Source organism: Sander lucioperca, chromosome 22 (assembly GCF_008315115.2).
Source record: "Sander lucioperca isolate FBNREF2018 chromosome 22, SLUC_FBN_1.2, whole genome shotgun sequence".
NCBI lineage: Eukaryota > Metazoa > Chordata > Actinopteri > Perciformes > Percidae > Sander > Sander lucioperca.
In genome coordinates this window covers 21676584-21699968 of record NC_050194.1, presented here as the reverse complement: position 1 = coordinate 21699968, position 23385 = coordinate 21676584, and the positions used below count along the sequence as shown (strand labels likewise).

The following is a 23385-nucleotide window of genomic DNA, read 5'->3' as shown; positions in this document are numbered from 1 at the left end:
AAAAAAAATTTGAAAGATTTTTCAAAAATGAAAACGTCTTAACATGAATCCAACATATTATTAGCAAATATAAATCAGCCTATTAGTGAAAAAAAAAAACAACATTAATGATTAATGCTTACTGACCTATAGGTAAGGTAGTCACTAAGGTAGCCATCCACAGATACAGTTAATCCTAAGAATTCACTGTGCTGTGTGTATGTTTAACATCATTTAAACATGATTTATAAAATCATGCCAACAATTATTATTTTAATAGCTTAGTATTCTGTTCACTAAAAAGGTATGTAAAAAGGCTTTAGGCCGCCCTACACGTTATTGTAGCCCCAGTTTAATATGCAACTTTTGTACAATCTATGTAGTAGGGGGTCCGTGCTCCGTCTCTCTTTCAGTTAAGGGGTCCTTGGCTTAGAAAATGTTGAAGAGAAGAGGTTTTCACTGCGGACGCATGGGAGAGTTGAAAGGGGGATGTGGAGGGAAAGAAGTGAGGCAAATATACTGTGTGAGATTAAAAGAGACAGGTGTTCTTAAAACAACTGGAAGTTAGTTGTTGTTGAATCTTCACTGGTCTCACGATTCGATTAGATCAGGATTATCCTGTCAACGAATCAATTTGATATCGCGATGCGTCACCACCTCAGTATTATTATAAACTGCTACACTCATACATGCATTAACAAATTCAAGCAGTCAGATATATATGAACTCCCCTTTTTATTGTTTCTGCCCCTAAAAAAGACACTCCCTGAATGTAGTGGAGTCTTAAATTTGGAGTGCTGGCAGTAGCAAAAAAAACGAAAACAATCGGTGCTGCCTACACCGTGTTATCCCCCTGCTAGCGTTAGCACCCAACAGGCTTAAACAGGGCAAGTTTTAAACGTGTTTTTAGCCTCTAAACATGCTCGAAATGTCATTACAAGTGCCTACTCATATGCAGTGATTCCTTCCGAGGGAACACAGCGAATCTGACTGCAGATGTGACAGAAAGGCATAAAAATTGTGTTAATCCAGCCAGTGCACATACCTCTGTTTATTTCCTGTTTTCCGGTCAAGTCCACACTAGTCGATTGTCGAACTCATACAATAAAATATTCCAGTCAGATTTGCTGTGTTCCCTCGGAAGGAATCACTGCACATAGGTAGGCACTTGTAATGACATTTCGAGCATGTTTAGAGGCTAAAAACACGTTTAAAACTTGCCCTGTTTAAGCCTGTTGGGTGCTAACGCTAGCTAGGCAGCACCGATTTGTTTTAGTTTTTCTTGCTACTGACAGCACTCCAAATTTCCAAACAACAGAGCTACGTGTTGAAATCGACCGGAATTCTCCTTTAACACAGCAGACAACAGACAAAAGGCAAAAACATAAAAAGCAGCGACCGGAAAATCAACAAGACAAAATTGATTATGGCCTACAATCAGTGGGCTATAATCGATTATGGTCTCTCACTGCATCGATGCAGAATCGTCATCACATCGCGATACATCAATGCAATGATTAATTTCAACACAGCTACTAATTTGTCTCACTTACCAACACGGTCAGCAGAGCTGTAACATTGGCTTTAGAACCCTTAACACCCAATTGCCACAATTTGCGTTTAAAAACGTACTCAGAGTCATAATTCACTGAAATTTGAACACACAGATATGATACACATATTGTTGTATTCAGTGTGACTTACATTTTCCTAGAAGCATTATGTCCATCAAGAATAAATGTCCCTAAATCCGCTTAGAAATCACAGAAAAACTGCAGAACTTGTCTGAGAATCATAGTGTTTTAATTTTTTTCAGTATAAAAGTAAACTAGTGTCTGTACATTAATGGGTACACTGCAAACAGGATCTCCTGATGGCTAAGTCAGCGTCATTTTTTTGGTGCCATATGCGAAAATGTAAAAAATAATACGCTAAAATATCGATATACAGGCTTAAAAAAACAGGTCTCAATTTCTAGCACACAGCCTAACTCACTACATCCATAGCAACGGGGAAGAGATGAGGTGATTGATTTGTCTGAGAGGAGGCCCACAGTGTCAGGCTACTAAATAACTTGGTGCTCATGATTTGCGAAGGCAACGCTCGAAAGCCATTTTTTATTTACCTGCACTCTGACATGCTTTGTGTAAAAGTGTAAAATAAAATCTTATTTTTGACAGTCGGAACCCAACTCCTTTTTCATAAATAATGCAGCTGAATTGTTTTAGTGTGCATTTTACAATGAAATATTTGCACACCCTCAGGTTCATTTATTTTCGTGTATTCAGAAGTGCTTCCAGACTCCATAAAAAAATGACAACTGATGCATTTACATTTTCCTCTCTGAGGAAGAAGAAGTTGAGGACGCGCTGTAGAAACACAATGCATTATTCATTTTCTGTAGAGCTGCTCCAAAATGAAATCAGCATTATGATTCATATTCACTCTTCTCTTCCTCAGGTGGTTCCAGTCAACCTGGCAGAGGTGTACCTGCTGCAGTGCAACATGCGCTTCCCCACACAGTCCTCATTCGAGCGGGCGCTTCCTCTGCTCAATGTGGCCGTGGCCTCGCTTCATCCGCTGACCGATGAGCAGATATATCAGGCCATCAACGCCGGTTCTCTGCAGGTAATAATCCTAAAATATACAAGACCTCAGACCTTGAGGCCTTTTTAATCTTTTAAATATCAAGGCCTTGAATGGAATTGATGTTTTATAAAATGGCCTCGGTGATCCAGTATTAAAGCCAACCTTCTACCAAAGTACAACATTAAAAAAGCAACATTTTAAACTACGTTATGCTATGTGAGGGCGCGCCTCATTCAGTTCAAGATTATGCATCGCTTTTATTGGACTTCAAGGGCCAGGAATTTTGGACCAGGATACATGATAACTTATGTCGGATTGCAGGGACCCAGGTTCCATTCAGCCCAAGATTATTTGTTGATTATTTTGTGATTATTATGTTCTATTTGGTCAATCCTAAACGGGATGGATAAGCACATAAAAAAGCTGGGTCCAGACTAGTTTAATGATAGCCAGACAGATTATTTTAAGAGGATGGAGGAATGAAAGGGTGCCGTCAATCCAGGAGTGGGCTTGTGAGATGGCTAGGGTGGTGGCCTTTAGAAAGAAAATGTCATATAAACGGTTTGCCAGATTTGTAGTTTATACTACAAAATGGGGAAAGTACCTGAACTTTCTGGAGGGCTCCTGAGAAGCTTTGTGTTGGGGAGAGATGTCTATGATGGGCTTATGGTGTTGTCATTTATACATATGTTTATTTGATTTATGGTTTATTGTCTATTTTGTTATTATTTTGTTGTATGGTCTTGAATATTGTAGTTACTGTGTCATCTTCTCTTGATTTTTGTGTAGGTGGGTGGTGATGACGAAGGGGGTGGGGGGGGGGGGGGTTCATGTTGTGAATTGTATGTTTTGTATGTTGTTTTAAAAACAAAACATTTTAATTTAAAACAAAAAGGGTGAGAATATTTTAGTTTCCTTGTGATATCATATCTTGCTAACCTGTGGTTTTACTCTGTCCTTGATCTAAAATAAATGAGGCAGTAAGTCAATAAAAATTTCATAGTATGTTATCAAATGTTTATTTAGCATAGCCAGGTATACTTAAAGGCCCTGAAAACAGCATCTTACTTTGACTGATGTTTTTCTTACGTGAACTCACGTGAATTTCCTGCCAAACTTAGAATAGTTTTAGTTGTTGTGCGTTACATTTCTGTATTTGTTTTGTCGTCTCTGAAGTAGGCTGTGTTTAGCTTTGAAAAAGGGTGGTGTAACAAGCTTGCTGTGCACCAATCAGGATTTAGCAATATTTGATTCTGTCCTAGTTTTTACGGACTTTAACAATATGAAGAAAAGACCATCTTGTTTTGTTTTTTATTCGAATGAAAAGAATAAATAAATGCATTTATTTTTTTGCTCGCAGATTGAAAGATGCAATAGTGGTGTTCAGCTTGCTCTCAAGAAGAAACATAGAGGATTTTTTTGTGCACTGAGCAAAATTGACATGTATTATTAAATATGTGAGAAGGTTAATGTGCACAGTGTTTTGGATTAATTTTGTGTTTGTAAATGTCTAAATAATCAAAACAATGTCTGTGGCTGCAGGGCACGCTGGACTGGGAGGATTTCCAACAACGTGTAGACAACCTGTCAGTCTTCCTGGTGAAGAGGAGGGACGGTACCAGGATGTTTGTTCACCCGTCCTTTAGGGAGTGGCTGATCTGGAGAGAAGAAGGAGAAAAGACAAAGTTCCTCTGCGATCCGAGGTGAGGACGTGCAGGAGACACCCGTGGATTGAATCTGGGATCATACTGAATGTTTAGAAAGAAGGTTTATGCTCAAAGTCTTAAAGTGGACATATTATGGTTTTCCGTGTTTTCTGTCATATCTACAATGTTATAATGTTGGATTTTCATGTTAAACGTGGCAAATAATGAGGCAAACATATTTTAGAGAAATCCCGAGAGCTAAAACGTTGAGGTTTCCAACTGTTCTGAGCACTCCAGTTTCCACAGTTGTTTCTACTCTCGGCTAAGTATTACGCAACTCTAAGCTGGCCTTCTATGATTGGTTATCTGTTCCAGGTAGGCAGGACTGGAGTGTTTTTTTAAAGCCACTGCGGTGTTAGCATTGTTGCACGTAACTACATGCTAAAAGCAGTCAAATATGGCATTTTGGCTGCCAGTGTTAAATTCTCCCCAATTCCGAGTCACATTACTCCCGAAACATTTTCTGTTTATGTAGTATTTGGTTTAAAAGCCTTTATCTGCCTTTATTTTTGACTGTAGAAAGTGCTGCTATATTCTATTAGTGTCCACTGCTAACTATAGTAGCTACATAGCTAACGGCAGTAAACAATGCCATCTGGGCTGCCAGTGTTGTCAATTCTCCCCAATTCCAGGTCGCATTATCTGCAATTTTTGACGGTAGAAAGTGCTGCTTCGTTCCACTACAATCAAACGTTAGCATACTGCTAACTATTAAGTACAGGGGACATGTCCGGTTGTGTAGTATTTGGTTTAGAAGCCTTTATTGGTGATTTTTCATGGTACAAAGTCCTGCTATATACTCTGTTGCAGTAGCTCCAGCTTCAACTAGCTAGTAGTGGTGGGCGGATCGATCCAAATATCGATAATATCGATACCAACGTTGGTATTGATATTGATCAATACCAGTGTAATAATGCACTGCTGCGGTTTCATCAAAGAGGTGACCTGGCTGTCTGTGTCTGTGTAAGTGCCGCTGCTTTCTAGTGCCGCTCCTGTCATAGCGCGGAGCAGGCACACTTTGCTCACTCCCCCCTCTTGTAATTTGATGTTGTACCGTCACGTGACTCAGCGGTGCCAGGCAAGCAAGCAAGCAGCCAGGCCCAGCAGCGGCCAGCAGCAAACACACACAAGCAGCACAGAGACGGAGCAGAAGAATGGCAGAGAGAAGCGCCGTGGGGCTAGATTTTCAGGCCGAAAATGAAACAACGGCAAGCTGTATAATTTGTAAAAAGGCCGTAAGCTATAGTGGTAACAAGAAATTTATACAAGCATATGAAAATTCTGTCCTGGGTTTTAACTTATTAATAATCCAAAGTTAAAATCACAAAAACACTTAAAGGTCATGAAAATTCATTCAGATTTAGCAATTCGATGATGCATCCACCTTAATTACTAAAAAGTATCAGTATTGTATCGGTATTGGCGATACTGGCCCTGTATTTACTTGGTATTACACTAATCCATAGCAGACGTTTTTGTAAAAATAGGCTAACGATTGTGTCATAACCACGGGACTTACTGTCACATAGTAGAGGAATTACCGTATAGTACAGGAGAAGCTCGCAGACAGTTTCGACTTACATTGGCTGTTTAAGTTTAATTACTAATGTTAACTAGCATTTTAGTTAGCAATAATTAGCCTGTCCTATGTTATCTCCTTACATATACCTACGCTCTCCGTCTCTGCAAGATTGGGAATGATTGAGATTTCTCTTGGTACAGCTACCAGAAGACTTCCAACTTTCAGACAGGTTGCTCACGTCACATTTACGTCGTCTCTCTCAGTTGGAGGCTGCTCAGTAACGCTCGCCGCTCACCAGAAAAGTGCTTTTAATGGCCTTCACTGGTCTCCGTCCAGAGCAACGGGATCTGTTGGTCCATTCTTATATAATATCTATGGTGTATACAGGTGCAGCAGCCAAGTGTTTTTTTTAACATTAAAGCATGAAAACATGTTCTAGTACAAACATAAAATGCAAGTGTTGCTATAATGCTATATAATAGTTGCCCTTTAAGGAAACAGCAATTCTTTAGTTTTTGCACCCAAAATCCCTGCTTGCTGCAGGTTTTATAATAGGAGGAGGTTGTTAAAAAATCTGGGGTTGAATCATTGATTGTAAATCTGCTACACAAAGATGTAATCACTACATCTCAGCTGTTTTCCAAGAAGTCGAATTAACGAGACTCAAATTTAAAAAAAGGAATTTATGAAAAAGAACATTTTTAGCATTTATTATGAAATATATTGATGTTATAATATAAGGAATTACGGGGTACCTAACCCCATTCAAAAGTTACTATTTATCACAGTTTCACCAAAAGATGTGAAAATAAATGATTCTTCTGACTGCCATTTGCTGCAGTATCTTGTGTAATATGCTAAAATGTATTTTTAAGGCCTTGGCTTATTAGTCAGTTAGTCACAGGGACATTATGTTTATCTAGCAGAGGAAGTGTCGGAACATTTTATTTCCTGTATTATAATGAAAACTGATTGCACCAACTGTGCAGGTGACAACACAATGTAATGAGCTGATGAGTCAGTCTCAAGTATTGAAGGATTCTGTGTTCGTCCTCTCTGCAGGAGCGGTCACACCCTGCTGGCCTTCTGGTTCTCTCGGCAGGAGAACAAGCTGAACAGACAGCAGACTATTGAGCTGGGCCATCACATCCTCAAAGCACATATCTTCAAGGTATACCATTATTTGTCTCCTCACACATCTATACACACACGCACACGCCCCTGCACAGCTGTGGTCTGGCTCCAAAGTAATGAATATTTACACTCTATCTCTCTCTTCAAGGGTCTCAGCAAGAAAGTCGGGGTTTCCTCATCCATCTTGCAAGGCATGTGGGTATCCTACAGCACAGAGGGCCTTTCAGCTGCACTTTCTTCACTCCGAAACCTCTACACTCCCAACATCAAGGTACAGGCACTAACATTGCAGAGAGGAGTCATACTTTAAGAATATTTCAACATTTCTGGGTACCAAATCAAGACAACTTCTCGAAATATGCTTCACAGAAAACATCCATAAAACATAGAGATAGTTTGAAAATTGAAATCCATACCAACTGTGTCAATTTTGTAGTTCCTCATTTAAAAATATATATTTTTTTCTGTCCAGGTGAGCCGGCTGCTTATGCTGGGCGGTGCCAATGTGAACTACCGTACGGAGGTGCTGAACAACGCCCCCGTCCTGTGTGTCCACTCCCACCTGGGCTACATGGACATGGTGGCTCTGCTGCTTGAGTACGGCGCCTCTGTCGACGCTCAGTCTGAAAGCGGCCTCACGCCGTTGGGCTACGCCGCCGCTGGTGGACACATGGCCATTGTGACTGCGCTTTGCCGCAGGAGAGCAAAGGTGTGTGAAGGGTGTGACTTTTCTCTGTAATGTATTTTGTAATAGATCACTTCCATGTCCTGATAACGGGAGCTAAATTGTAGCTACTTTTGTGATCTTCCTTGGAATTTGTTTTCCTGATCAACTCCACGTCACGTCAACAGGTGGACCACCTGGATAAGAACAGCCAGTGCGCTCTGGTTCACGCAGCCCTGAGGGGCCACATGGAGGTGGTGAAGTTCCTCATCCAGTGTGACTGGGGCATGTGGCAGCAGCAGCAGCAGTCGCCACAAAGCCAACAGGCCTTCACCAAGAACCACGCAGTGCAGCAGGCCCTCATCGCTGCAGCCAGTATGGGATACACAGAGGTACAGAAGGGGGAGGGGGCTGATGGGGGTGTAGGCAGTGTAATGGTTTTAATTATCATGCTCTCCAGTGCCTTTAACTCCTAATACTAATAGTGACAATTTTACTTTTTTCAGAGTTCTTCTTTTAAGTTCTACATTTGTGGAGGTAGATTTTGCTCAGTTGTGAAGCTGCAGAGGAAAAATAATAATAATACTAATTATTATTATTATTATTATTATTATTATTATTATTATTAAGACATTCTGTGGTTTTGTGCACCACAATCACTCCAAGGTTGTTCAGTAATGAATTAAGTCATAACTTATAATTTATCATTTAAGCTTATATTGCAGTACATCAGCTGTTTTTCATCAGAGCAAGCCGCAAAAATGCCGTGTTCCCAGGAAGAAAAAGGGGATGCAAGGAGAATCAGACTGCACTGAAATGTTGATGATGATTAGTGTGTGAGCTGAAGGCAACAGAGAGGAGACTCATCTCTGCATCTCTTTCAACTGTTTTTACACTACATAACATTAAAATGTTGTGGGGTTACTTTTCTTAGTGATACTGTACACTACATATTGAATTATTGTCGAATGTTTTACTGCAATTTATCTTTCAATACACACTTGTGACTAAATGTTAAAAGTGCCAGGAGAGACATAGAAATAGTCAAGCAAATTGAGAGAGAAAGCACTTTGAAAATGCAGCAAAGCTCTTCGCAAACCTCTAAATTTTAATTTGAGAAAGGGGAATGAGCTAGAGTATGATGGAAGGGAAAAGAAGTTAGGGGAATAGAGAGATGTAAAGAGGGAAAATGAAACGAGAGGGGAACCATATATAACATATCATTATGTGGTAAATCCTACTTCCGCTCTAAAAAGACTAAAGCAATGAAACTTTTGTTCCAGCAGCTGATTGACCGAGGTCTGGTGGTCGATGTAGTTGCTAATGATGACTGTCAGTCATCTAAAATTCAGCCTTATTAGATTACATATAGAAGGAAAGTAGATTCATGATAACAAGTGGTTTTACTTTTTTGATTTCTTTTTTTTTTTTGTTTCTAACATGTTTATCTGAGTCTTTTTAAAGTAAACTTGGACATTTATCCGTGTCATCTCGAATCCTGTCCCCCATCAGATTGTGTCCTACCTGCTGGACCTGCCAGAGAAAGATGAAGAGGAGGTGGAGCGGGCTCAAATCAATAACTTTGACACCCTGTGGGGGGAGACAGGTGGGAATACCTACTTTAGACAGACATTACACCAATGAAACCCAGACAGATGACTGTGAATGCTTGATGGTTCATGTAGTTGTGGAATCTCAGATTCAATGTTTTTTTTTTAACGATCTAAGGAGTGTTTTGTGGGAGGGTTTTTCTGAGTGGCACTGCGAAGGCAGAGCGCTGCAGTGCGGATATGAGAGATTGTTCTTGTGTGTCTGCTTGCTGCTGCTGCTGCTGCTGCTGCTGCGTCAGATGCTGATGGCAGTGCAGTGGTGTCATTGGAGCACAGACAGGGCTGGGCTCACACTGAGGAGGGGGAGGGATGAGTGTGCTCCAGGGTGCTTAGAAATTACTAGTCCGATTGCCCTGTGGCAGGGTGTTGAGAAATGCAATGTATCACTGTATCCTAAAGCAATGAAACCTCATTGCGAGCCCTATTCTACTATACGGCTGAGTGATTTGTACTCACTCAGCCGTAGTTTCATTGTTTATAAAAGATCAGAAGGATAACAGTTGTTCTGGAAGATGAGTTTTAATCCCAATGTTGCTGGAAAGGTCAACTGAAAATACATTATTCTTTCACAGCCAAAGGGAGAGTATGTATGCACAGATATACTCACTGAACTGTGTATATCAAAGTGTTTTTCCAGCAAAGAATAAATAGGTTTGAACTAGAGTGAGACATATTATCTCATATATCGGTGTATCAGTGTACGTATGTGCTAGCTGAGTAAGTAACAAATGCAGGGACAGTGTCACCGTTACATTGTCCACCAGAAAGCACTGAAAAGTTTATTTTTCAACCATATAATGTCCCACTTAGTATGTATCTTGTTCCCAATTTAAAAAAAAAAAAACAGATCTAAGGAATCCGTAACAAGTTTGCTTGTTCATGTTATGTGTGTATGATTTAAAAAAAAAAAAGAAAGAAAAAGAATGCTATCGGCAAATATATCGTTATCAGATTTATTTTAAACTCCCAAATATTGACATCAGTATCGATCTCAAAACTCCAGTACTGGTAGAGCTATAGTTGAAACCAGGGTCATTCCCTCTGGGGCTGCTACCACTCTGCTTAAATTATTCAAATTATAATCATTACATTTGAGAATATGTCTTTTCAAAGGTCCTTGCTTTCACAAAAGGGGCTCTCTGCTCTTTTCCTTTCTTCTCTTCTCTGCTCTACTTCTCTTTAAAGCAAATCTGATTTGCTGTGTTTTCCCATAGGGCATAGATTTGTATCAGCTATAACTGATATTTTTTATAATAACATGCATCAATGTATGATTCTACAGGGAATTATCACCCGAATCGGCAGCTCCCATTGGCTTTACAGTTAATTTATAATGAGCTTCAGCTTGTCCATGCCACAACATTACTGTTCCGTATTCACACCGCTCTCATAGCGTCATTTGTGGCTGCAGAAGGCTAAAAAGCTCTAAAAACGCACTGTACACTACCTGCTCAGACACAGTTAGCAACTAGCTTGTGAACATAGTGGCGCATTTAGCAGCTATGAAGCCAGATATTTTCTTCAGGAGTTGGTAGAGACAAAAAACAGAGCTGAAATATTTGACTTTCATCATTCATCAGGTGGACAGCAACATGAGGCCAAATAAATGATAATGTTGCTTCATAACTGCTAGATGTGTAAATAAGTTCACCAAATTAACTTAAAAAGTGATGACCACATTTACCCAACTTCTCATCTCATCCCTGATCATTGTGTGTTTGTGCATCCAGCTCTGACTGCAGCCTCTGGTCGGGGGAAGCTGGAGGTTTGTCGTCTGTTACTGGAGCAGGGGGCGGCTGTTGCCCAGCCTAACAGACGAGGCATCGTCCCGCTGTTCAGCGCCGTTCGACAGGGACACTGGCAGGTTAGTGGCCACCTGATCCCCTTCCTTTCAAGAATTTGAATGCATTGGCTTTTGCATTTAAGTGGACACCAAGAATATGTTTTGCTTACCCTAGCTTACTCCAAAAGGCAGTAAAGTAAAATGTGGCAGTTATGCTCTAGAAACTTATGTTGTTTCTTTTGCTTTATTTCCATTTGGTTGCATGAAAAATATTGCAATTTTTCCAGCTCACAAGCACGAAGCAAGTACGAAAGCCAGTTGCTGTTACATAGTGACATGGGTGCTGCTGTATTTGGGTGTTTTAGATCGTGGACCTCCTCCTCACACATGGCGCAGATGTCAACTTGGCTGACAAGCAGGGTCGTACTCCTCTAATGATGGCCGCCTCAGAGGGACACCTGGGGACTGTTGAGTTTTTACTAACTCAAGGTAAGCTGCTATAAAGGTAAACCTATGGGTTTAGCACACATTTAAAACAATAAATAGAAAACCAAAGTACAAATAGAAACTGGTAAATGTATTAAAATTCGAACGGATGAGCTAAGAATACAAGAATATTTGGGGGACCAGGGGATTTTTATTTTCTCATACTTGTCTAAATCCCGTAGTCCTTCATAGAAAAAAAAATCACAGCCACTACACTAATAAGAATGAGCATAAATATAGTTTTCAAATTATGTTTGCAATAATTGCAGCCAAATGAAATCGGCAGCTAATTTTAAAAATCCATCCAAATGAAATAAGCATGTAGTTATGAAAATAATTCAGCCTGGCTGTGTCTCACTGCTGCCTTTTCTTTTCCCAGGAGCCTCTCTGTCTCAGATGGATAAGGAAGGACTGACCGCTCTGAGCTGGGCCTGTTTGAAAGGCCATTTACCTGTCGTCCGCTGCCTGGTGGAGAGCGGAGCCGCCACCGACCACGCAGACAAGAACGGACGCACGCCCCTCGACCTGGCTGCCTTCTACGGCGACTCGGAAGTGGTAAGAGTGTAGATCCGCGAATTTAAAGGGCTGTGTATCGCACGCCCACTCAGAAAGGCTTTTGCTTCACTTTGATGTTTGACCTTTACTGTGCAGAAGGATTTAAGTGCAGAGTTTGACACAAAGTCACCTCCTGAACGGGGAGAGTTTCTCTGTGCTAAGGATAGGCCCTTTGAAATGCACCTTCTCATTCTTAACACAAACATGGAAATTGATAAATAATGAAACAATTAGTTGCAAAATTGTTATTGTTAAATTGTTAACTGTAGTTGCAGTTGGCCAATCGACTAGTCCATCAACAGAGAACCAATCTACAACTATTTTGAAAGTTGATTATTGATCCAAGTCATTTTGTTAACGTTCTCCAGCTTCTCAAATGTGAAAACTTGCTAGTCTTCTTAGACTTTTATGATAATAAATTAAATATACTGTACCTAAAGACGCCCCTTTGGGCTCCAGGAAACTACTTCTGTAAGAGGTTTATATCCAAACGATAAATTCTGATTCATCTGTTTCTTTTCTTTTTTTACATCAAGAAAAATAACATTTTATGTACTATGTTTCTCGGATGTGTTCAGTTATTCAGCTGGCTGTAAACACACCTACTGTATGGGTGGGACAAAGACTATTTCTTAAGTGATACACACCGGAATCAGTTTCAATCTCTCTGTACATGACAAAGAGTCAATCTGGATTTGAAATGTTGCACTTAACTCCTAATGTAGATATTCTAGCGTCTAGAGTCTGGAGCAGATGAGAGATATCATTCACGGTTACAGTTTTTGGACTCAGCACATGGACAACATATGATTGTTCTTTCAAATGTCCCCCCGCCTTTTCTCACCACATTTCTCTGTCTCTTCAGGTCCAGTTCTTGGTTGACCATGGGGCCATGATAGAGCATGTAGACTACAGCGGGATGCGTCCTCTCGACAGGGCGGTGGGCTGCAGAAACACGTCGGTGGTGGTCGCCCTGCTCAAGAAAGGAGCCAAGATAGGTAAGAGCAGGTTGACAGACTAAAGAGCCTACCATTTAACTCACAAAGGACCTCTTCTAAATGCTGCATCTTTCTCCCGTAGCGCCATATTAAAAGGTTATTTGCCTGCCGTGAAATGAGATACAATTTGAGATTGTATTTTGGTTGAAAAGGTCATTAATTGGAGTTGAAGCATGAGCTGCATGAAAGACCATGAAGGGAGACTCCAAAGATGAGAACACACTTTCTTTTAAGTACACACTTCTTGCTGGTCATTATAGTGCACTGTCGCATTTTACTGTAATAAGCCATGGATTCAGGTTTGTGTCTCCATGATGCTTAAACCACTTCCTGCTATTATATGTCATCCGCCCCCCCACTGCCGCATCGTGCTGCTTTTCCTCAGCTATTTATGGCTCTGATGTATGTTTCTTTTTATTGTACTACTGTTGCCGCTGTGTTGTTTTGCTTTTTCTCTCTCTCTGTCTGTTTGTCGGTCCGGCTGTCTCCCTGTTTCTCTCTCAATCACATCCTCTCTCTAGTCCTCTGCGGTTGCTCAGTGACAGGTTGCTTGTAATGTTTCTTTTCGGTATCTCTCTGTTTTCTTCTTTTCCCCATTTTGTTTTTGCTGAGGCACTTATTTCCGCTTCTCACTGCTGCTTTTTTTGTGTTCCTTTTCTCACTTCTCCTTCTCCTCCACCGCCATCTCCTCTCTTTCTCTTTCTCTTTCACCTTCACAATGTTTCTATCTGTTTTCTCTGGCAATTCTGGCCTCCCCTTCCTCGCTCTGCCCTCCCACTTAAACTCCTTCCCTTGCTCATGACCTCCTCCTTCTCCACCCCCTCACCCAATACCCCTCCTCTTGCCCCCATCCTCCGCCTCTCTCTCCGGCCCCAGGATGTCAGACGCTGCCCAGTCGGCCCCGAGGTAAAGCCAAGGCTGTCGACTTCTCACCCCACCAGGCATTTTGACAGCTCTATCTCCTCTCTCTGTGTTGTCTGTGTCGTCCTAAGTGTCGGCAGGCCAGCTTAGCTACCAAAACCTTCTCAAACTGACAAATAATAACATGCAAAGGTATTAGCACTGACAGTGATGCAGTCGGGATTGCCTAGAGGTAGATGCTAACATCCGAGTGGTTAATGACAGCATGCCCTGCCTCCAGCCTGTGACGTTGTATCAAAGTGTTGACCTTCCATCCCACAGATGCATGACGGAAGCCCTCAGTAACACTTGCGTGGTAGTGATTTAGCTGAAGTGCATGTATTTGTAATTCCTCTGTACCACCGCCACCACAGACTGAGGTGATAAACCACTGTGCTGTGCATCGTTCATCTTCCAGACGTTTCCTCAATGTCAGCTAGGCCAGTCAGCAGCATTCCTCCCCTCACCACCAGCTCAGAGGACAGCTAACGCCTGCAGAGCTCCGTTATATCCCTCCTGCTTGCCTCTTTTGTTTATCGTACCTGCCCGGTGTCTCCTTGTGCAAGATCCCCTTCCTTTTCATCTCTCTGGTGTGTGTACATGTGTCAAGGATTGCTGTTGCGCAGATACAGAAAGGACACGTCAGTTTTAGTCAAGGGACAAACAGTCTGCAGGGATTAAGTGTCGTTTTTTCCCTTTTTGTTTTAAATACACGACACAAGTTGTCCTGTTCTCCTGCTGTTTTTGATCACATCCCTGAATCAGTCAGTAGTACGAAGAATGACTGTACATCTGCACGTCTTGACAAGACAGAAAATGTGTGTTGATAGAAAGACATGAAAGCAGTTTTTTCTTTTTTTTTGTGCTCCACATCTACTCTGGGTTTGCCTGGGCCAAAACATATTTGTAGATAATTGCTGCAAATAATAGTTTAATCAACTATTTGAAAACAATTCAAAATGTGCTCATTCTGAACTCTAATTAGGCAAAATCAACTCTCACCAGGGTTACAAATAATAATAATTATTGGCATATAGTATTTGACCCAGGTCTGATGTCCCATAGCGAGGTCACAGTGTTCTCGAGGTGTCAGAGCACTTTTTTTTTTTGTAATCTTTTCTCTGCAGTGGATTGCCTGTCTTTTCTCCTCCATTCCCCATTTTGGCTGTTGTCCTCATCCCTGTTATTAATGTTGTGTGTAGTGTGACTCCCAGTCGCTCCTTCCTTCCTCCTCTTCTGCTTATTGCTGTGTGTCTTTCTCACTGTGTTTTTGTTTTCATCTGCTCTTTTCCTGTGTTACCCAGGTCCAGCCACATGGGCCATGGCCACCTCCAAACCCGACATCATGATCATCTTACTCAGCAAACTCATCGAGGAGGGGGACAGCTACTACAAGGTCAGAGAACAGGCCAGGCACTCTGGAGCTCAAATTTTTATTGATTGAATTAAAAATAAAATCTGTGATATGATAAATATCTTCTAAATGTGAAATGTAAAAATATACTGATATCATACCACATACGTATTTAATATTACTTTCTCAGCAACGACTGTGTATCGATCCTATTTCTTTCTGTTATGAGCCATACTGTGTGGCCAAGGCAGAGAGGTTCACAAGTCATTTTTTTGGAAGTCTAAGTCGAGTCTCAAATCTTTGAGCTCGAGTCCAAGTCAAGTCTCAAGTCTTTGAGGGGAAAGTTCAAATCAAGTCTCAAGTCTTTTGCCACGAGTCCAAGTCAAGTCTCAAGTCTCTGGCCATCTGATCTGTCCCTAACACTGTATTGTTAAATCTTATGAATTCAAAGCATGTCCTGTAGCTACCATCTGTACAGTACAGTATTAAAATCAGTTGTAGGATAACTTTACAGGATCTACTGGAATGTAATCTGAAGAAACACAAATTAAGAACTCTGTTTAAATTTCATAACTGTATTTTTCAACATTTTGGTATCTGCACCAAAAAATACATGTTTGTCTGTGTTACTAACTGGCTGTAAAGCCCAACCTCATCATGCATTACATTTTGCAGAGTTTGAGGGAAACATCCGTATTGAAAGTGTGAAAATGTGAGAACTGATACTTTCCGTATTGCTATTTAACAACAACCTGGTGAAATATTAACCTAAGTCTGTCACATCATATGGATACAACTACAAAGATACAATTTGCCTGTTCCCAACATTAGCACAACACTTTGCGATGGTTATCTTGTTACCTGTAACAATATTTGCTAAATTTAACATCTCTTTCACATTAGCGTGTGTGTGACTGACCTATCTGGGTGCGTTTTAAGATGCCTGATGAAGTTCGACGTGATCCGGCATCATTTATCTTGGTGCCACACACCTTGCATGTAGCTGTTCGCTTACTGCCACTGTTTACGAAGTTATTGAAAGCAAAACTAATGACAAAAGGCACAACTCCGGGAGGACTTGGTGTCGCCATCGTCAATGCGTTTATATGAGTGCGCGCACATAGGCATAGCGCATGCGTTACGTTGCACATTATGGCAAAGGGCAGGGGACATGAGGCTCGTCATACGTTTCCCCAAGGTATATGCGCCAATAAAAGAAAATAGAAATACATTGACACATGAATTTAGATTTAAAAATAATTGCATGAAAACAGGTTGTTGACGAGTCTTGACACTCGAGTCCGAGTCAAGTCAAGTCTGAAGTCTGTTTGTGCGACTTGAGTCCGAGTCTCAGACTCGAGTCCCCATCTCTGGGCCAAGGTAGAAAAAAGCTCTTAGTTTTATATTATATACATATGTTAATCATGACTCTTCATGTGGGGTTTTAATATATCTGTATTGTCATACATTCTATTCAAGTATTTCCCTGATCACCCAAGTATTTCATTGTCAATGACAAGCAAATAGATATAAGGTTTTTAAAGTTGAACTACATCTTATCATATTATCTAAACTGAGAACAAATTATTAAAGGGTTCCATATTGTAAAAAGTGAGATTTCCATGTCTTTTTTAATTATAAAGCAGGTTGAGGTTCTATATAAATATTGTGAAAGTATCAAAACGCTCAATCCACAGAGAATTGAACACAGCCCGTATTCAGAAACTGTGCCTTTAAACGAGCCGTCAGGAAAGGTAGGTAGAAAGTGCCGCTACAGTCATTGCCCGGCTGCAATGATAGGGCAGATGCGAAAGACCCGAAAACGCTGACCAATCAGAGCAGACTGGGCTTTTTTGGGAGGAGAGACAGGTGCTAAAACAGAGTGTTTCAGGGTGAATACAGGTATATTCAGACACACAGTATGAGAAAACGAATGTGTTTTTGGAACATTAAAGCATGTAAACGTGTTCTAGTAGAAGCCAAAAATACAAGTATAAACCTGAAAATAAGCATGATATGGGACCTTTAAAAATATGTTATAAATGTATCTTAATGTCTAGCACTGGTTCATATTGGGAAGGTTTTCAGATTAGCTTTTTATTTCACTGTGAAGGGAGGATAACCAGTTTTCCTTCTGTTTGTCCAACAGAAGGGGAAGGTGAAGGAGGCAGCGCAGCGTTATCAGTATGCCCTCAAAAAGTTTCCACGTGAAGGCTTCAGCGAGGACCTCAAGACATTCAGGGAACTCAAAGTATCGCTCTTCCTCAACCTGTCCCGATGTCGGAGGAAAATGAATGTAAGTCTGCAGAGGACCACCACGAATGACTGTTGAAAAATGTTTCAGGGATTTACTGAAGCAGACTTATTTTAGATTCACTTTTGAGACATTTATCGTAATAAAGAAGCAAACTGAACATACTGAGGATAATGCTATATTTTCCTATGTCTTGACTATTGATATGTGTTGGGTGTTGTTCAATCTCTCCAGGACTTTGGGATGGCTGAGGAATTTGCTACGAAGGCACTTGAACTGAAACCAAAATCGTATGAGGCATACTATGCCAGAGCACGCGCTAAGCGTAGCAGCAGGTACACTCCTTTCCTCTATACATCATAGTCAATTAAATATGTGAAATACTCTGTGATATACATTTAAAATTGTCTCTGCAGCTACTGTATGTTCTTCTCTCACATTTGTGTACATGTATTGTGACTCCAATATGCTCCTTCATACAGTTTTGGATGTCTCGTCAATTGTTAGCGATTTTGGACAAATATAACTTTTCCCCCAAAACTTTTCCTATTTTCAGACAATTTCCTGAAGCCTTAGAGGACCTAAATGAAGCCATAAAGCAGTGCCCCAACAACCGAGAGATCCTGCGGCTGCTCCAGAGGGTGGAGGAGGAATATCACCAGCTCAACCAGGAAGAGCACCAGCAGCAGGACCTGGAGCTGGAGCCTCCTCCCTCCCCTCCTCCTACGCCTCCCCCAGAAGACGAGGAGTCCCTGTCCCTGTCCTTGTCCATGCCTCTTCCTCCTCCCCCAGAGCCCCGTCTGGAAGACATGGAGCCCGTCCAGGACCTGTTTGAGGACGAGGACTACCTGGAGCAGGAGCTGGAGGCCATGTCTGTGGGTCTGCCCCCACCTGAGTCTCACACCAATCCTTCCAGCCTTCCCATCATTCAGAGCCCACCGCTCTCCCCCACACATCCAGATCACATCTACTTAGCTGGAGGTTCGCCCATGGGCCAGCCCTACGAATATCACCCCACCTCCTCCTCCATGTCCTCTCCTACCCGCGGGTCATACCAGCCCACATCGCCCTCCCTCTCCCCGACACATCAGAACCACTACCGACACAGCCCGCCTCATACCTCCCCAGTGCACCAGTCGTCCTACGGCTTCAGCCCGCCTTCTATGGGTGGTGGGGGTCAGGGCATGGATCACCAGAGCCCACCGCCTTCCCCTTTACGTCGGGCTGCTCAATATAGAGCCAGTCCACCAGTAGAGAGTGTTTGTCTATACAGGTCCCAGTCTGGGTCACCTGTGCGGTACCAGACAGAGCAACTCCCCGGCCGACCCAAATCTCCCCTCTCTAAGATGAGCAGCCAGCGTTCATTCCAGCTGAGCTCTCAGCCCTCTCTGGCTTCCCAGCACCACCAAGCCCAAGGCCTTCGTCTTCAGCCTTCTATAGCCCAAATAGTTCGCACAAACCAGCCCAGCAATGTGATGGGCAACAGCATCTACAGTGGCCAAATGGGCCACTCCATGGGTGGTCGCTACCAGGGGGGTTCAGTAGACGTTGAGAGCCGGCTGGTGTACCAGCCCTCCCTGGATGGACGGTCCATGCCCCAGGTCCAGGCCAGCCTCAGTTCTGGGGCCCTCTGTCAGCACGGCGGCCGAGGAGGGGTTATGGAGTCGGGCCTGTTGAAGGATGATCTACCCCAACGCCCCTCCTCTGCCTACCGCGCCAGCAGTGGGGGCCCGGGGGGCATCCGTTACAGCCAGACACCTCAGATAAGCCGTAGCCAGTCAGCCGCCTACTACCCAGTGTCTGAACACATACTGGAGCGAGCCAACGCCATGCCCCCCTGCCAGCTGGGCTCTCCTGAGATCCCCCACATGGTGAGACGCCCCGTCAGTGCCAATACTACTGAGATGAAGCAGCATGTGCCCACACCCAGGCCTCTCATCCATTCTCAGAGCGTAGGCCTTCGATTCTCCCCCTCCAGCAACAACATTTCAACTGGATCCACCTCGAATTTAGCGCCCGGTTTCAGGCCTTCCTCTTCCATTCAGCAGATGGAGATCCCCCTGCAAGCCACATATGAGCGCACTTGTGATGACATGTCTCCCATCTCTCCCTCCCAGGGCGGCGGTGGGCTGTATCCGGGTGAGCCCACCCGCTCTCGGAACACACCCTTCATGGGCATCATAGACAAGACGGCGCGGACTCAGCAGTATCTGCATCAACCCTCACGGTCCAGGGCAATGACATCCATGGACTCTGCCATCAGCCCCACTTCGCCTGGCCAGCTGGTCCAGCAAGGCTCCACCTACAGTCCCCCCGCCTCACTGGGCAATATCGCCTACTACAACAAGACCAACAACGCCCAGAATGGACACCTGTTGGAGGAGGACTACTACACCCAGACCCAGCCCCCCTCGCTGGGCAAGCTGGCCAACGGCTCCCGCGGCAGTGGGGACATCCTGGAGCGGGTCAGCCAGGTGCCCACCTACCCGGATGTGAAGGTGGCGAGGACTCTGCCCGTGGCACAGGCCTACCAGGACAACATGTACCGCCAGCTCTCGCGTGACTCCCGGACCCAAGGCCCCACCTCCCCCATCAAACCAAAGAGACCATTTGTGGAGTCAAATGTGTGATGGCCTGTCTGTGATTGGGTGGTTGGACTGGGCATGTTAGTGGAAGTGAGAGGAGAAAAATATTTAGCTCAACCGCAGATGATGCTGACCCTTGTGTATGTGACATGATACAAACTCATCTTTAAGAACTCATCAGAGACAGTCAGAGAGAAAACCACACACTAAGGATATTAGACATTATCTTTAAAACATAACTAACAGTGAGAAGTGATTATTTCATTATCATATTCTGCACACAGGTGGGATAACAGGAGGGTCCTAAGTTCTGATCTCATACTAAATCAAAGACTAGTGCACTTCCAGAATGTTGTGTGGCACAAAGTTCCCACAAGTGAACACAACAGGTGGGACTGTAGGAGTGAAAGTACTAATCATCGGACTCTACTTGTGGACTTGTATCCATCTTCTGTTCTTTCAAAGTGTGCTCTTAACCAAGGTTGCTAGTAGGCTCTATTCTATGTAATACAATATTATATGTTCAATACTGTACATTGCTCAGAAAATACAAATGGCTCAACAACTCAGTACTTAGAGAAAAATGACAATATTTATAATTAAGTTATATATTGTACATAGGAAGAAAACATAGTTTGCGTTTGAATTGTATTCTGTTAACCCTGCCTTTGTGTCCCACTGCTAGTTATATGGATGTGGAAAACCGACCAGGGTAAGGAATGAGGGACATTGACCAACTTTGAATGATATAATTACCTCTATTGTGTCAAAATAAAAAAAAGATTTTGTCATGGTTTAATGAAAGAAAATGCTTTCTATGCTGCAATGCGTCCTCAATGATCTGAAGGCTGCAACTAACAAGTATTTTCTTTATCGATTCATCTGCAGATTATTATTTTTTTCTGTAAAATGTCTGAAAATAGTAACATATGCACAGTATAATCTAACAACACGTCTTCAAATGTCGTGTTTTGTCCGACCAACATTCCAAAACCCAAAAATACTCCGTTTACAATGACATAAACATAGAGAAAAGCAGCTAATCCTTACATTGATAAGCTAGAACAATAACATGTTTGGCCTATTCATTTCCTGTCAATCAAATAAGTTTTGAGCTCGAGGTTTATAAACACAAATTGAGATTCAAATCTTACCCAGAGTACCACAAAGTGCATTTATGTAAAAGTCTAAGCTGCATTGTGGTAGATTGAAAATCCAACAATTGCACATAGTCCTTACTCCTTTTTTGCATCATTTTAACTAATTTCTGAGGTTCAGATATAAATTATTACTTTTCTATATTCCTTTTTAGTATCATTATTGTATCACAGACCTCGTTATATGCCTTAGTGTCAAGGCTGCGATCTCAAAAGTTTTCTTGACATATTGGACCACTTTGAATACTAATCATCTGCTTATATAAACAGGCAAAGCATCAGTTGCTTTCGTTTTGTACAAGCTCATATGATGTTTTTGCAGAATTCATAAAACCTGTTTCAAGGACAGATTGCTGTATTCGATTTTTTTTTTTTTATTAAATTGGCCTTGAGTGCAATAAATTAGTTTCTAGTTTTAATCTTTGGTTACAGGAAGTTCAAATCAATGAATGATGCGGGTCAAATGATGAATAGAAAAACCTGTGGTAGGTGATTTTGTCATGTGGCACATTAAAGTTCGTCTTTGTCCCTCGTCCGTAGGTAATTGCGCTGTGTTCCTAAGAGAGAGAGTACAGTACATATGCTAGTGATGGGTTACAATGGATAGTGCTCAGCGATTAAAAGCAAGCAAATGCATACAGGACCACTGTTACAGACATTTCCCTTTCTCCTGCATTAGTTTGTGTCGTTTCTTTCTACCCACAATGCATTTTTATTCCGTCACTTCTGCACTAAAAATGCCTGTTAAGTTCTTAACTGAGGGTGCACTTTATGTATTTTACTTACTTTGTTGTTACGATTGTTGCATTTAGAAAAAGTGGTTGTGTGATCAGGAAGACCTCTGACCAGTGATACCAGACTATCATAGACACTATTATTATTATATGATTTACAAAGCAGTGATGAATGACAATATGAAGAGCAAACAATGTTTTTTAAACTGGTGAAGATGTATAGACTTTCTAGCACAAGTTGTATGTACTGACTCAGATATTTCACTCGGTCCAGCTCGGGTTTGTAAGTGAAGCAAGTCTGTTTCAAATCTTATTTAAGTATTTCCACATCATAAAAAAGTCTCTGTCTATCTCTTAATTAGCCAGTCTAATCCACTGGTCTTGCACACATCTTGAAATTAAGTCAAATCCACTGCAACAAAATAAAAAAAAAAGTATGACTCCATATTTGGAGTTTGGGTGATCGAGAAAGTGGAATAATGAGAATATGGAGTTATTTGTATATGTGGGAAAAGTTATAGACCATTTGTCTGTAACATTTTATTTTGGTTTCTCTGATAAAGAATATCTAAAGAGACATTCTCAGTTTCACCTGCTACCAGAGATTGCCCCACTTATCTTTGCATAAATGAAGATATAAACTGTATTATACTTAATTTAAGAAGACTTCTAAGTTGAGGATATTTGAGGGTGTATGGTTTTAAGCTGTCTATGTATATTAGTTTGCTGTAAATAGTCTGATGCATGTTCTATTCTTTCAATGAGCTCAAGCAGAAACAGAAACATGTATAGCAGTGTTCTGACTCTGGTGTGTGATATAACGTTCGGATCAAGATAAGGAGACTGCTATCCCTGAACTATCCTTATCATTTTCCTTCAACCTCACCAGACAAAAGCAAAAGGTTCTTTTATTTTATTTTAATGTATTTGCTTGCTGAGCAGAGTTCTCTTGTCTGTAAATGTGAGCTTTCAGATCGCTGTGATAAAAAGTTTAATTAAAAACAATAAAAAAGAATGTGTTTTTATCTCATGATAACTGATTGTAATCTGTACAGTTAAACCTATGTATTGGAGAAAAAAAGAACATATTTATAAATGGTTACCAACTGAAACACGCCCTGCATGTCAGTCATTTATTTTACTGAACATTTGAATAGAACATACACATATAATTTGGATGATTTTGGTCCACAAAACAAAATAAAACACCAGTGTGTCGACAGAGTAACAAACTAATATACAATATAATATAATCCATTACAACTACCAAAAATACGTGAAGTTACATTCATAAAGCTATTAATGTTTAAAACAATGGTGATGTTGCATTGGATTTTATTGCATTGTTAAGTGTTCATGTAATTTACATCGTCAT

General features: G+C 41.6%; 1 protein-coding gene across 17 annotated transcripts in view; it reads left to right on the top strand.

The window, feature by feature from the left end:
* The window catches only part of tanc2b (tetratricopeptide repeat, ankyrin repeat and coiled-coil containing 2b), a 152854-nt gene extending 129729 nt beyond the window's left edge, over window positions 1-23125 (top strand). For 14 of the 17 annotated variants that reach the window (XM_031315875.2, XM_031315886.2, XM_031315877.2 and 11 more), the window contains 16 exons: window positions 2440-2607; window positions 4111-4271; window positions 6859-6967; window positions 7079-7201; window positions 7403-7639; window positions 7783-7986; window positions 9107-9200; window positions 10935-11068; window positions 11353-11476; window positions 11853-12028; window positions 12894-13026; window positions 13903-13932; window positions 15231-15322; window positions 17430-17576; window positions 17769-17869; window positions 18091-23125. In XM_031315875.2, coding sequence (XP_031171735.1) covers window positions 2440-2607; window positions 4111-4271; window positions 6859-6967; window positions 7079-7201; window positions 7403-7639; window positions 7783-7986; window positions 9107-9200; window positions 10935-11068; window positions 11353-11476; window positions 11853-12028; window positions 12894-13026; window positions 13903-13932; window positions 15231-15322; window positions 17430-17576; window positions 17769-17869; window positions 18091-20164 — 4107 coding nt within the window. In that variant the 3' untranslated portion in view covers window positions 20165-23125. The remainder of the gene's footprint in view (window positions 1-2439; window positions 2608-4110; window positions 4272-6858; window positions 6968-7078; window positions 7202-7402; window positions 7640-7782; window positions 7987-9106; window positions 9201-10934; window positions 11069-11352; window positions 11477-11852; window positions 12029-12893; window positions 13027-13902; window positions 13933-15230; window positions 15323-17429; window positions 17577-17768; window positions 17870-18090) is intronic. The other 3 variants (XM_031315873.2, XM_031315874.2, XM_031315876.2) reach the window with 3 other exon arrangements.
* The last annotated feature ends 260 nt before the right edge of the window (window positions 23126-23385 follow it).